The 13731-nt window shown below is 46.8% G+C and overlaps 1 protein-coding gene across 1 annotated transcript in view; it reads left to right on the forward strand.

Annotated features, from left to right (window-relative positions):
• The window catches only part of LOC134958170 (haloacid dehalogenase-like hydrolase domain-containing 5), a 143570-nt gene that overhangs the window by 113022 nt on the left and 16817 nt on the right, over positions 1 to 13731 (forward strand). Inside the window, exons 3-4 of the mRNA XM_063940586.1 lie at positions 7883 to 7995; positions 8621 to 8714. Of these exons, the coding sequence (XP_063796656.1) occupies positions 7883 to 7995; positions 8621 to 8714 (207 nt within the window). The remainder of the gene's footprint in view (positions 1 to 7882; positions 7996 to 8620; positions 8715 to 13731) is intronic.

The raw sequence follows: 13731 nt of genomic DNA on the forward strand, positions 1-13731 counted from the left end.
TCTGCCTTTCTTGGGCATGATTCTGGACACGACCCAGAAAAGGGTTTATCTTCCGATAGAAAAAGCCCAGGAACGTATGACTCTGGTCAGGAACCTTTTGAAATCAAGACAGGTGTCCGTGCATCATTGCACTCGAGTCCTGGAAAAGATGGTGGCCTCATACGAGGCCATTCTCTTTGGCAGGTTCCATGCGAGGACTTTCCAATGGGATCTGTTGGACAAGTGGTCCGGATCACATCTACAGATGCATCGGTTGATCACCCTGTCCCCCAGGGCCAGGGTGTCGCTCCTGTGGTGGCTGCAGAGTGCTCACCTTCTCGAGGGCCGCAGATTCGGCATTCAGGATTGGATCCTGGTGACCACGGACGCAAGCCTCCGAGGTTGGGGAGCAGTCACACAGGGAAGAAATTTCCAGGGTCTTTGGTCAAGTCAAGAGACTTGTCTGCACATCAACATCCTGGAACTAAGGGCCATATACAACGCCCTACGTCAAGCGTAGGCCTTACTTCGCGACCAACCAGTTCTGATCCAGTCAGACATCACCGCAGTGGCTCATGTAAACCGCCAAGGCGGCACAAGGAGCAGAGCGGCAATGGCGGAAGCTACCAGGATTCTTCGCTGGGCGGAGAATCATGTAAGCGCACTGTCAGCAGTGTTCATTCCGGGAGTGGACAACTGGGAAGCAGACTTCCTCAGCAGACATGACCTACACCCGGGAGAGTGGGGATTTCATCCAGAAGTCTTCGCACAGATTGTGAGTCGGTGGGAACTGCCACAGATAGACATGATGGCGTCCCGCCTCAACAAAAAGCTACAGAGGTATTGCACCAGGTCCAGAGACCCTCAGGCAGTAGCGGTAGACGCCCTCGTGACACCGTGGGTGTTCCGGTCCGTCTATGTATTTCCTCCTCTTCCTCTCATACCCAAGGTGTTGAGAATAGTAAGAAGAAAAGAAGTGAGAACAATTCTCGTTGTTCCAGATTGGCCACGACGGACCTGGTATCCAGATCTGCAGGAAATGCTCACGGAAGATCCGTGGCCTCTTCCTCTAAGGCAGGACCTGTTGCAACAGGGACTCTGTCTGTTCCAAGACTTACCGCGGCTGCGTTTGACAGCATGGCGGTTGAACGCCGGATCCTAGCGGAAAAAGGTATTCCGGTTGAGGTTATCCCTACGCTGATAAAGGCTAGGAAGGAAGTAACAGCAAAACATTATCACCGTATATGACGAAGATATGTTCTTGGTGTGAGGCCAGGAATGCTCCTACAAAAGAATTCCATCTGGGCCGTTTCCTTCACTTCCTACAAACTGGAGTGGGTTTGGGCCTTAAATTAGGCTCCATTAAGGTCCAGATTTCGGCCCTATCCATTTTCTTTCAAAAAGAATTGGCTTCTCTCCCAGGAGTTCAGACTTTTGTTAAGGGAGTACTGCATATTCAGCCTCCGTTTGTGCCTCCGGTGGCGCCTTGGGACCTTAATGTGGTTTTGGACTTCCTAAAGTCACACTGGTTTGAACCACTGAAAACGGTGGAGTTGAAATATCTCACTTGGAAGGTGGTCATGTTATTAGCCCTAGCTTCGGCTAGGCGAGTGTCTGAATTAGCGGCTTTATCACATAAAAGCCCCTATCTGGTTTTCCATATGGATAGAGCGGAATTGCGGACACGTCCTCAGTTCCTGCCAAAAGTGGTTTCATCCTTTCATATGAACCAACCTATTGTGGTGCCTGTGGCTACACGGGACTTGGAGGATTCCGAGTCCCTTGATGTGGTCAGGGCTTTGAAGATTTATGTGGCCATGACGGCTAGAGTCCGAAAAACAGAAGCACTGTTTGTTCTGTATGCAGCCAACAAGCTTGGCGGCCCTGCTTCAAAGCAGACTCTTGCTCGCTGGATCTGTAACACGATTCAGCAAGCGCATTCTATGGCTGGTTTGCCGTTACCAAAATCGGTCAAGGCCCATTCCACTAGGAAAGTGGGCTCTTCTTGGGCGGCTGCCCGAGGGGTCTCGGCACTACAGCTGTGTCGAGCTGCTACTTGGTCGGGTACAAACACCTTTGCAAAATTCTATAAGTTTGATACCCTGGCTGAGGAGGACCTCATGTTTGCTCAATCGGTGCTGCAGAGTCATCCGCACTCTCCCGCCCGTTTGGGAGCTTTGGTATAATCCCCATGGTCCTTACGGAGTCCCCAGCATCCTCTAGGACGTTAGAGAAAATAAGATTTTACTTACCGGTAAATCTATTTCTCGTAGTCCGTAGAGGATGCTGGGCGCCCGTCCCAAGTGCGGACTTCTTCTGCAATACTTGTATATAGTTATTGCTTCAATAAGGGTTAAGTTATTGTTGCATCGGGCGTGAACTGATGCTATGTTATTGTCATACTGTTTACTGGATTGTTATCACAAGTTATACGGTGTGATTTGTGTGGCTGGTATGAATCTTGCCCTTGGATTAACAAAACTCCTTTCCTCGTACTGTCCATCTCCTCTGGGCACAGTTCTCTAACTGAGGTCTGGAGGAGGGGCAGAGAGGGAGGAGCCAGTGCACACCAGGAACTAAATTCTTTCTTAAAGTGCCCATGTTTCCTGCGGAGCCCGTCTCTCCCCATGGTCCTTACGGAGTCCCCAGCATCCTCTATGGACTACGAGAAATAGATTTACCGGTAAGTAAAATCTTATTTTCTATAAAGAAAAGAAATCGAAGGTTAATTTCCCTCTTTCCCACGAGCTAAATACTCTTTTTGAAGGGGTGTGGGTGAATCCTGAAAAGAAATTTCGTATTCCCGAAAGGATTCAGATGGCTTATCCTTTTCCTTTAGAGGACAGGAAAAAATGGGAGTCACCCCTGGTGTTAGACAGTGCCTTGTCTAGATTGACAAAGAAGGTGATTCTCCCTGCACTTGGGACGGCTTCCCTAAAGGAGCCGGTAGACCGCAAAATGGAGACTACATTAAAATCCATTTATGTTGCCAATGGTACGCTGCTTAGGCCCACAATTGCTTGCGCATGGGTGAGTCGTGCTATTGAAAAATGGTCAGACAACTTGTCATCAGAAATTGACACGATTGATAAAGATGAGATTCTCCTAAAGTTAGGTAATATCAAAGACGCTGTCGCATACATGCTAGAAGCGATGAAGGATATTGGACTCTTGGGTTCAACAGCCGCTACCATGGCAGTATCGGCTCGGCGGGCATTGTGGATTCGCCAGTGGAACGCGGATTCAGATTCCAAAAAGAATATGGAGGCTCTCCCATATAAAGGTGAGGCCTTATTTGGTGATGGGCTGGATGCATTCGTCTCGGCGGCTACCGCAGGTAAGTCGACATTTTTGCCTTATGCGCCTGCACCGGCAAAAAGGACACATCACTCTCACATGCAGTCCTTTCGGCCCAACAAATACAAAAAGGCCAAAGGTTTCCCCTTCTTTGCAGGTAGGGGAAGGGGGAAAGGAAAGAAGTCTGCAACGTCTCCAGGATCCCAGGAACAGAAGTCAACCCTTACTTCTGCCAAATCTGCAGCATGACGCTGGGGCTCCCTTGCGGGAGGCCGCTCGGGTGGGGGCACGTCTGAAACTGTTCAGTCAAGGTTGGTTTCAATCTGGCCTGGACCCATGGGTTTTACAGATAGTATCCCAAGGGTACAAACTGGAGTTTCAAGACGTCCCCCCATGCCGATTTTTCAAATCGACATTGCCAGCTTCTCTTCCAGAAAGAGAGGCAGTAACAACGGCAAATTTAAAAATTTATGTCAGGATCAGGTCATAGTCCTGGTACCCTTATCACAACAAGGAGAGGGTTTTTATTCAAGCCTCTTTGTAGTTCCGAAGCCGGACGGCTCGGTCAGACCAATTTTAAACCTACAAAATCTGAATCTCTACTTGCAAAGGTTCAAGTTCAAAATGGAATCACTGAGAGCAGTGATTTCCAGTCTGGAAGAGAGGGACTTCATGGTATCAGTAGACATAAAGGATGCTTACCTGCATGTTCCCATTTATCCTCCTCACCAGGCTTATCTGATGTTCGCGGTTCAGGATTGCCATTACCAATTCCAGACGTTGCCTTTCGGTCTCTCCACGGCGCCGAGGGTATTCACCAAGGTGATGGCGGAGATGATGGTCCTCCTTCGTCAAAGAGGAGTCAGTATAATTCCTTATCTGGACGATCTCCTGATAAAGGCGAGATCCAGGGAGCAGTTGCTGCAGAACATCACTCTCCCTGTCCATACCCAAACAACACGGTTGGATCATAAATTTTCCAAAGTCACAGTTGGAACCGACGACAAGATTGTCTTTTCTCGGGATGATACTGGACACAAGTTCAGAGAGTATTTCTTCCAGTGGAAAAGGCTCTGGAAATCCAGAGAATGGTCAAACAGATACTGAGACCAACAAGTGTGTCGATCCATCAGTGCATTCGGTTGTTGGGGGAAATGGTGGTGGCCTACGAGGCCATACAGTTTGGCAGATTCCATGCCAGAGTATTCCAGTGGGACCTGTTGGACAAGTGGTCCGGATCCCACCTACACATGCACCGGAAGATAATCCCGTCGTCAGAAGCCAGGATTTCGCTCCTGTGGTGGCTACACAGTTCTCACCTACTGGAGGGACGCAGGTTTGGGATTCAGGACTGGGTCCTGGTAACCACGGATGCAAGTCACCAAGGCTGGGGAGCAGTCACTCAGGGGGAAAGCTTCCAAAGAAGATGATCAAGTCAGGAAGCCTGCCTTCACATAAACGTGCTGGAATTGAGAGCCATTTACAACGGCCTTCTACAAGCCGTACATCTTCTTCAAGATCGTCCTGTGCAGATCCAGTAAGACAATGTAACAGCAGTCGCGTACATAGGCAAGGCGGAACGAAAAGCAGAGCAGCAATGGCAGAGGTGTCAAGGATTCTCCTCTGGGCAGAAAGACATGTCAGAGCTCTGTCTGCGATTTTCATTCCGGGAGTAGACAACTGGGAAGCAGACTTCCTCAGCAGACACGATCTCCATCCAGGAGAGTGGGGCCTCCACCAAGAAGTCTTCGCAGAGGTGACAAGTCTCTGGGGTGTTCCTTAAGTAGACATGATGGCATCTCGTCTCAACAAGAAGCTTCAGAGATATTGTTCCAGGTCGAGAGACCCTCAAGCAATAGCAGTGGATGCACTGGTGGCCCAGTGGGTATTCCGGTCGGTGTATGTCTTCCCTCCACTTCCGCTGATCCCAAAAGTTCTCAATATAAGAAGAACAAGAGTTTGAGCAATCTGCATTGCCCCAGACTGGACAAGGAGGGCTTGGTACCCAGAACTTCAGGAGTTGCTCATAGAAGATCCTCGGCCTCTTCCTCCTCGCGAGGACCTGCTACAGCAAGACTTACCGCGGTTACGTTTGACGGCATGGCTGTTGAGCGCTGGATCCTAGCCCGGAAGGGTATTCCCAAGGAAGTAATCCCCACTCTTATTCAGGCCAGGAAAAGAGTGACGTCTAAACATTACCACCGTATTTGGAGAAAATATGTGTCTTGGTGTGAATCCAAGAAGGCTCCTACGGAAGAGTTTGAGTTGGGATGTTTTCTCCATTTTCTGCAGGCTGGTGTGGATGCGGGCCTTAGATTGGGGTCAATCAAGGTCCAGATTTCTGCCTTATCGGTTTTCTTCCAAAAACAATTGGCCTCTCTTCCTGAAGTTCAGACCTTCGTGAAAGGGGTTCTGCACATCCAGCCTCCATTTGTGCCTCCAGTGGCACCATGGGACCTTAATGTGGTGGTGCAGTTCCTTCAATCGGATTGGTTTGAACCTCTACAGGAGATAGAGTTGAAGTTTCGCACTTGGAAAGTGGTGATGCTTTTGGCATTGGCATCCGCAAGGCGGGTGTCTGAGTTGGGGGCCTTGTCTCACAAGAGCCCTTACCTGATCTTCCATGAAGATAGGGTGGAGTTGAAAACTCGCCAACATTTTCTTCCAAAGGTGGTTTCGTCTTTCCACATAAACCAACCTATTGTGGTGCCAGTGGCTACTGACACGTTCACTGAGTCAGTCTCTAGATGTGGTTAGGGCTTTGAAGATTTATGTCGCTAGAACAGCTTGGATATGGAAAACAGAGGCTCTGTTTGTCCTGTATGCTCCCAACAAGATTGGGTGTCCTGCTTCCAAGCAGACTATTGCGCGCTGGATCAGAGGTACGATTCAGCAGCTCATTCTATGGCTGGATTGCCGTTACCTACGTTGGTGAAGGCCCATTCTACTAGGAAGGTGGGCTCGTCCGGTCTCGGCATTGCAACTTTGCCGAGCAGCTACTTGGTCAGGGTCAAACACATTTGCTAAATTTTATAAGTTTGACACTTTGGCCGATGAGGACCTCAAGTTCGGTCAATCGGTGCTGCAGGGTCATCCGCACTCTCCCGCCCGTACTGGAGCTATGGTATAAACCCCATGGTCATGAAGTGGACCCCAGCATCATCGAGGACGTATGAAAAAACAGGATTTTAATACCTACCGGTAAATCCTTTTCTCCTAGTCCGTAGAGGATGCTGGGCGCCCGACCCAGTGCGTACTTTACCTGCAGTTTTTTGTTTATTAGAGTTACACAAGTTGTGTTGTATTAGTTTCAGCATGTTGCTGTAATTGGTTCATGCCTGTTGGCGTGTGTTATGTTGAATGCCATGTTGTGCGGCATGGTTGAGGTGTGAGCTGGTATGATTCTCACCATTAGTATTACAGTGAATCCTTTCCTCTAAATGTCCGTCTCCCTGGGCACAGTTCCTATAACTGAAGTCTGGAGGAGGGGCATAGAGGGAGGAGCCAGTTCACACCCTTTGAAAAGTCTTAAAGTGCCCATGGCTCCTGCGGAACAGTCTATACCCCATGGTCATGAAGTGGACCCCAGCATCCTCTACAGACTAGGAGAAAAGGATTTACCGGTAGGTATTAAAATCCTGTTTTTTCCATTTTCGTGCATTCCATCCAGCTTGCACCATGTAGATTTACCGCACAACTTTGCTGGGCCATTCCAGTGGACATTTTGTACAAGTTTTTAAAATAACAATTTTTGTTAACACCTAAGTTTTTGTTTTTTTACGTACGTGACAAGCCATGTCACCAACCACCGTTTTGTAAAGGACTACTTGATAATTCTCCTCAACTCCAAATGAAGAGCATGTTGTTTTTTTATAAAAACCTATGAAAAAGGCCTACAGTATATTTTAACTGATGGTGAAATCTCAAGATACACAGCTACAGATTTTATTTACTGTGTCATGTATAGGAAATTTTAACTAATTTTCATAGATTTACCCTGCTGTGAGTGCAGTAAGTAGGCTTTTACAATTGAATTGCACCGATTGTGGTAGAATGCTTGATCAAAAATGGCATACATGTTATTTTAACCATCAACTTTATTGGACAGAACCTGCAGCTCATTAAATTCTCCCTGTGATTAATTTTTCAGTGCTGATACTTGGATATATAGTAACATTGCATTCTGTGTCCATAACCCGTTTGTTTTAATCCTGATGACATTGGTGCAGATGTATTAACCTGGAGAAGGCATAAGGAAGTGATAAACTAGTGATATGTGCAAGGTGATAAACGCACCAGCCAATCAGATCCAATATGTAAATTAACAGTTAGGATCTGATTGGCTGGTGCCTTGATCACCTTGCACATATCACTGGTTTATCACTTCCTTATGCCTTCTCCAGGTTAATACATCTGCCCCATTGTTACAAGTGCCTGTGTATTAGCCTTTGAGGAGAATTCTCATTCACTGTTTTCCTTCTTTTATTTGAGACTGACTTCAATGCTGAAATCTGAATAAATACTTGCAATACAACAGTTGAATGTTCATGTAAAGAGCTTGTTTTACATATATTAATACTTGCATGTTTGGTTTTCTGTCCAATAGATCTCACAGGACCAAGTGATGATGTCGCACAGCCCACTGCGCATCTTCAAACAGTATCACGACAAGTGCGTTTTGGTATCCGGACAAGGCCCAGTTCTAGACATTGCAAAATAGTATCCTTTCTATTGTGGTGTGGTGTCATGGTTCTGTAGCACTGATGAACTACATTTAACATAGAACTTCACTATTCTAAGTGGTTTGGGCTTCATAGGTGTAGGGGCATATTGACCACAATAAGCATTTTAATAAGAGTTTGGGGAAAGGGGGGGGGGGGTATCCTTATCCTATCGGGGCAAGGCTTGATAAATCTGACAGTCTTGCAGCCCCCTAAAAAATTATGGGGATGAGGATGAGATTCGGTTGGGTTTGGTAAAGAGGTGGGTCTAAAGAGCCCGTTTGAAGTTCTATAGAAAAGGGGAGAGGTAAAGAATTCCAGAGAAAGGGAGCGACATGTGAAAAATCTTGGAGATAGGAGTGGGAGGAAGTAATCAGAAGACAGGAGAGTCGGCATGCATTAGCAGAGCTAAGACGACGGGTGGGAGAGTAAAGGGAGATAAGGTCAGAGATGTAAATGGGAGGTGAGTGTGAGAAGTTTGAATTGGATTCTGAAAAGGAAGGGAAGCCATTGAAGGGCTTGTAGGAGAGGGGAGGTGGATGTAACAACATGCTCAGTGCAGCAACATATTTTGAGTCCCATGCTTTCTGTTAGCTGCTGGTTTCCTTAATTAACATTCTTAGTTTAGGATTTTCGAATCCTATCACTGTAGACTCAGTGCGTGAGTCTTACCCTTTCCTGGATATGGTGGACCACAGCAGAAGACCTAAAATTCTGGTGAGTATTTAGTGTCTGGTATCTAAGGGGTGTATTTATTAAACTGTGGAGATGTTGCCTATAGCAACTAATCAGATTCTACTTATTTATGTAGCACCTTCGGGAAGATAATAGCTAGAATCTGGTTGCTATCGGCAACATCTTCTATAAACCCGCACTGTAGTAAATATACCCCTATGGGTGGTAACTTAACATGGCTAGGTGATCCGCTTGGGCTTATTCAATTAGTCCCAATAACCAGCAGTTTTAGGGTTTTATTGTCACCTGCATGTAGGCAGTAGAAAAAAGTCCCCGATAGCTGACTTGTTTTGCAGGTGAAAACACATTGATCAGTCAGTTTTTTGCAAGGGGAAAAAAAGGAACCTAATTGTATAGCACGATAATATCATCTGGAAATAAATTGCGGTAAAGTCCCATTGTTTTTTTTTGTTTTTTTGCACAAACTTTTCAAGATCAATTGAATACTCCTATAGCATGTTTGTTATACAGGGTGAAGCAAAAAAAAAAAAACGCCCAGATTTTAAAGGTTAACAAAGAAGGCATGGTAAAGTCTACTAAAAATTTTAGTACATAATCTGAAAGTGAATGAAATATAGTTTATTTTCAGTTGATTTTGAATATGATATAGTAAATTTTTTAACGTATAGCAGTCTTCAGTTCATTAATTATTATTATGATTATTATTATCCTTTATTTATATGGCACCACAAGAGATCCGCAGCGCCCATTACACAGTACATAATCAAATGAGCAAACAAGAAAACAGCACTTACAGTTCAAGACATTATAGGACAGGTATATAAAACCCGGGGTTAGGTGCCATCAAAGGGAGTAAGGAATATAAGATTGTATAAGTAAGAAAAGGAAAGGCACATGAGGAAAGAAGTCTCTGCTCTTGCGAGCTTACAATCTAAACGGTGAGGAGCTAACAGACCGGGGTGACACAGAAGGGGTAGACAGTGAGCATAGACAAGAGGGTTAGGAGGAGAGTTGGCTGGGTTTGGTGAAGAAGTGGGTCTTGAGAGCCCCTTTGAAGTTTTGTGGAGAGTCGGATGGGGAGAGGTAGCGCATTCCAGAGATAGGGAGCAGCACGTGCAAAATCTAGTAGGTAGGAGTGGGAGGAGGTAATCAGTTGGCAGGAGAGACGGCGTGCATTAGCAGAGCGAAGAGGACGGGTGGGAATGTAAAGAGAGATAAGGGCAGAGCTGTAAGAGGGAGAAGAGTGGGTGAGGGCTTTGTAGGGGAGTGTGAGAAGCTTGAATTGGATTCTGAATGGGAATGGTAGCCAGTGAAGGTCCTGCAAGAGAGGGGATGTGGATGTAGTACATTTGGTGAGGAAGATGAGACAGCAGCATCATTGAGGATAGAGGCATTTATCCTCAGAGGCAGATAGGAGGAGATTGCAGTAGTCCAATCTGGATATGACCAGTGAGTGGATGAGCGTCCTGGGTGAGAAAGGGTCTGATCCTGGAGATGTTTTTGAGAGGTACTGAATGTGTGGTTTGAAGAAGAAGAGGGAGGAGTCGAGGATTACCCAAAGACATCGGACTTGGGGGCTAGAGGAGATAGTTGTGCCATCAATGGATAATGAAATTGTGGGAGGTGAGGTTATGCAGGAGGGAGGGAAGATGATCAGCTCAGTCTTAGACATGTTAAGTTTAAGAAAGCACTGGGATATCCAGGAGGAGATAGCAGAGAGACAGTTGGAGATACGAGTGAGGAGAGCAGGGGAGAGGTCAGGGGAGGAAAGGTAGATTTGAGTATCGTCAGCGTAGAGATGATATTTTAAGTCAAAAGAGCTAATGAGCTCACCTAATGAGGATGTGTAGAGATAGAATAGGAGAGGCCTACGAACATAACCTTGGGGGACACCTACTGGTAGAGGAAGTGGGGGTGAGGTGGAGTCGTGAGAGGAGACAGAAGGAACTGTCAGAAAGGTAGGACAGCCAGGAGAGAGCAGTATCGCGCAAACCAAGTGAGTAAAGGATTTGCAGGAGGAGAGGGTGGTCTACAGTGTCAAAAGCAGCAGAGAGTTCAAGGAGAATAAGCAGAGAGTAGTGGCCCTTGGATTTAGCAGCAAGGAAGTCATTGCAGACTTTCGTGAGGGCAGTTTCAGTGGAGTGCTGAGGACGGACCCCAGGCTGGAAAAGGTCAAGCAGTGAGTGGGAAGAAAGACAGTGATGTGGTTGTAGACAATATGCTCAAGGAGTTTGGAGGCAAAAGGGAGAAGAGAGATGGGTCGGTAGTTGGAGAGATTGGTTGGATCAAGGGTAGGTTTTTTAAGAATAGGGGAGACAAGTGCATGCTTGAAGGCAGAAGGGACAGTGCCTGATGAGAGTGAGAGATTGAGTAGATGGGCAAGATGGGAACAGGCAGAAGAAGAGAAGAAGCGGAGAAGGCGGGAGGGTCAAGTGGGGAGGTAGAGGGGGGTGAGGACCATGACTTCCTCTCCAGATACAGTAAAGAAAGATGTAAGAGGGAAGGAGGGGTGGGGGCGGATGGTTGGGAAACGGAGTAAGGGGGTTGCTCAGGTTCTGGTGGGATGTTATGTCTTGATGAATGGAGTAAATTTTGTATGTGAAGTTGGTAGCAAAGTCAAGAGCAGAAGGTGAAGAGGGGAGTTGAGGTGGGGGTGGGCAGAGGAGCGAGTTGACAGTGGCAAAGAGGCGCCAGGGGTTTGAGGATTGGGAGGAGATGAGGTTTTTGAAGTAAGATTGTTTAGAGAGGGTAAGGGCAGCAAAGTAGGATGAGAGCATAAATTTGTAGTGTAGGAAGTCTGCCTTAAAGCGTGATTTCCTCCAAATCATGGTGGTTGGTCAATGTTTGTAGACCTCCGCTTTCAGATGACCCCATTGGCTGTGGAGAAGCCTTTCATGCAGCTGGTGAGGATTGGTTTCTGCCCAGTAACAAAAATTCTGCTTGTTAACATAGCCGTACAAATGAAATTGAGCTTTGGCAAGAAATTGCAGCAATAATACCGGTAATTGCCCGCTGAGTGATGCAAAACTTCAGAATGTAATAAAATGTGTATCAAGAATGAAGGCCACCGTCTGGACGATATCGTACTGAAAACCAATTGATAATACACTCTGGGGGTCATTCCGACCCGATCGCTCGCTGCAGTTTGGCGCCGGCGCATGGCAGTAGTCTGTGCCCAGCAATCGCCTCTGAGACAGGCGGTCGCTGGGCGGGAGGGGGCTGAACGTTTAGTAGGCACGGTCCGGCCAATGCAGGCGTGGCCGGACTGTTGGGGGGGCGTGGCGGCTGCGTGACGTCTCACGCAGCCCCAGCGGCAGCGACACACAACTCCCGGCCAGCCGCAGGAGCTGCGCTGGCCGGGAGTTACTCCACAGATACAAAGGCATTGCCTCTGTGTGATGCTTTTGTATTTATGAGGGGGAGGGGGGGAGGGGGGCGGCACTGTGCTGGGCGTCCCCCCGCATGTCAGGGAACATGATCGTAGCTGTGCTAAATTTAGCACAGCTACGATCAACTCGGAATGACCCCCTCTGTTCCATGCACTTTTTACATTATGTACTACATTTGTGAATAGCATTCACATTTACTTCATCCTATTAAATGATAGAATTTCCATTTTAAATTATTTACGGTACAATGCTACTGCTTTATAATTTTATTTCTCTTCATTAAATGAAATTGTAATGTATTTATTCCATTGAGTCTAACATTTTCAAATGCCACCCTATTGCCTAATGCCTATTTTGGGCTGTGTTTTAAGCTGCCAATATAAATAAGAAGCATTATTATAATAAGCCTAATGGTGTCAATATATATTATTGACTGATTTTAGGTGTAGATAAAAAAAAAAAAAATGTGTAAACAGACTGCGACCGTGGTCACTGGCTGTTTATTACCTGGCGCTTTAATTGAACTTAAATACTTCTCTAGCTGCAAAATGAACAGTTTGCTAAGCTGTATAGAAACGATAGATAGATAGATAGATAGATAGATAGATAAAAAAAAAAAAAATCACTGCGCTGAGAGAATGCAATTAAAAAATATATATAAATATCGAATTGTGTTGTCTCCCATGAATGAACTAGACTCTGTGACGCTCAATAATATAAAAATGAGTTTATATATGAATAGATTCACAATATAAAATAGTAAACAAGGTTTCTCTAACGTCCTAGTGGATGCTGGGGACTCCGTAAGGACCATGGGGAATAGACGGGCTCCGCAGGAGACATGGGCACTTTAAGAAAGGAATTTAGATTCTGGTGTGCTCTGGCTCCTCCCTCTATGTCACTCCTCCAGACCTCAGTTTGAATCTGTGCCCGGACGAGCTGGGTGCTGTTCAGTGAGCTCTCCTGAGCTTGCTGTGAGAAAGTATTTTGTATAGGTTTTTTATTTTCAGGGAGCTCTGCTGGCAACAGACTCCCTGCATCGTGGGACAGAGGGGAGAGAAGCCAGCCCTACTCTCTGAAGCTAGGTCCTGCTTCTTAGGCTACTGGACACCATTAGCTCCAGAGGGATCGTACACAGGATCTCACCCTCGTCATCCGATCCCAGAGCCGTGCCGCCGTCCCCCTCGCAGAGCCGGAAGACAGAAGCCAGGTGAGTATGAGAAGCAAGAAGACTTCGAAATCGGCGGCAGAAGACTCCGTTCTTCACTGAGGTAACGCACAGCACTGCAGCTGTGCGCCATTGCTCCTACACACCTCACATACTCCGGTCACTGTAAGGGTGCAGGGCGCAGGGGGGAGCGCCCTGGGCAGCATATGGACCTCTTTTGGCAAAAGTACACATATATACAGTTGGGCACTGTATATATGTATGAGCCCCCGCCAAGAAAATGTATATTTAAGCGGGACAGAAGCCCGCCGTCGAGGGGGCGAGGCTTCTTCCTCAGCACTCACCTGCGCCATTTTTCTCCACAGCTCCGCTGAGAGGAAGCTCCCCAGGCTCTCCCCTGCAGATACACGGTAGAAGAGGGTAAAAAGAGAGGGGGGGCACATAATTAGGCGCAAAAATCTATATAAACAGCAGCTACTGG

Source organism: Pseudophryne corroboree, chromosome 9, assembly GCF_028390025.1.
Source record: "Pseudophryne corroboree isolate aPseCor3 chromosome 9, aPseCor3.hap2, whole genome shotgun sequence".
In the NCBI taxonomy this organism is placed as follows: Eukaryota; Metazoa; Chordata; class Amphibia; order Anura; family Myobatrachidae; genus Pseudophryne; species Pseudophryne corroboree.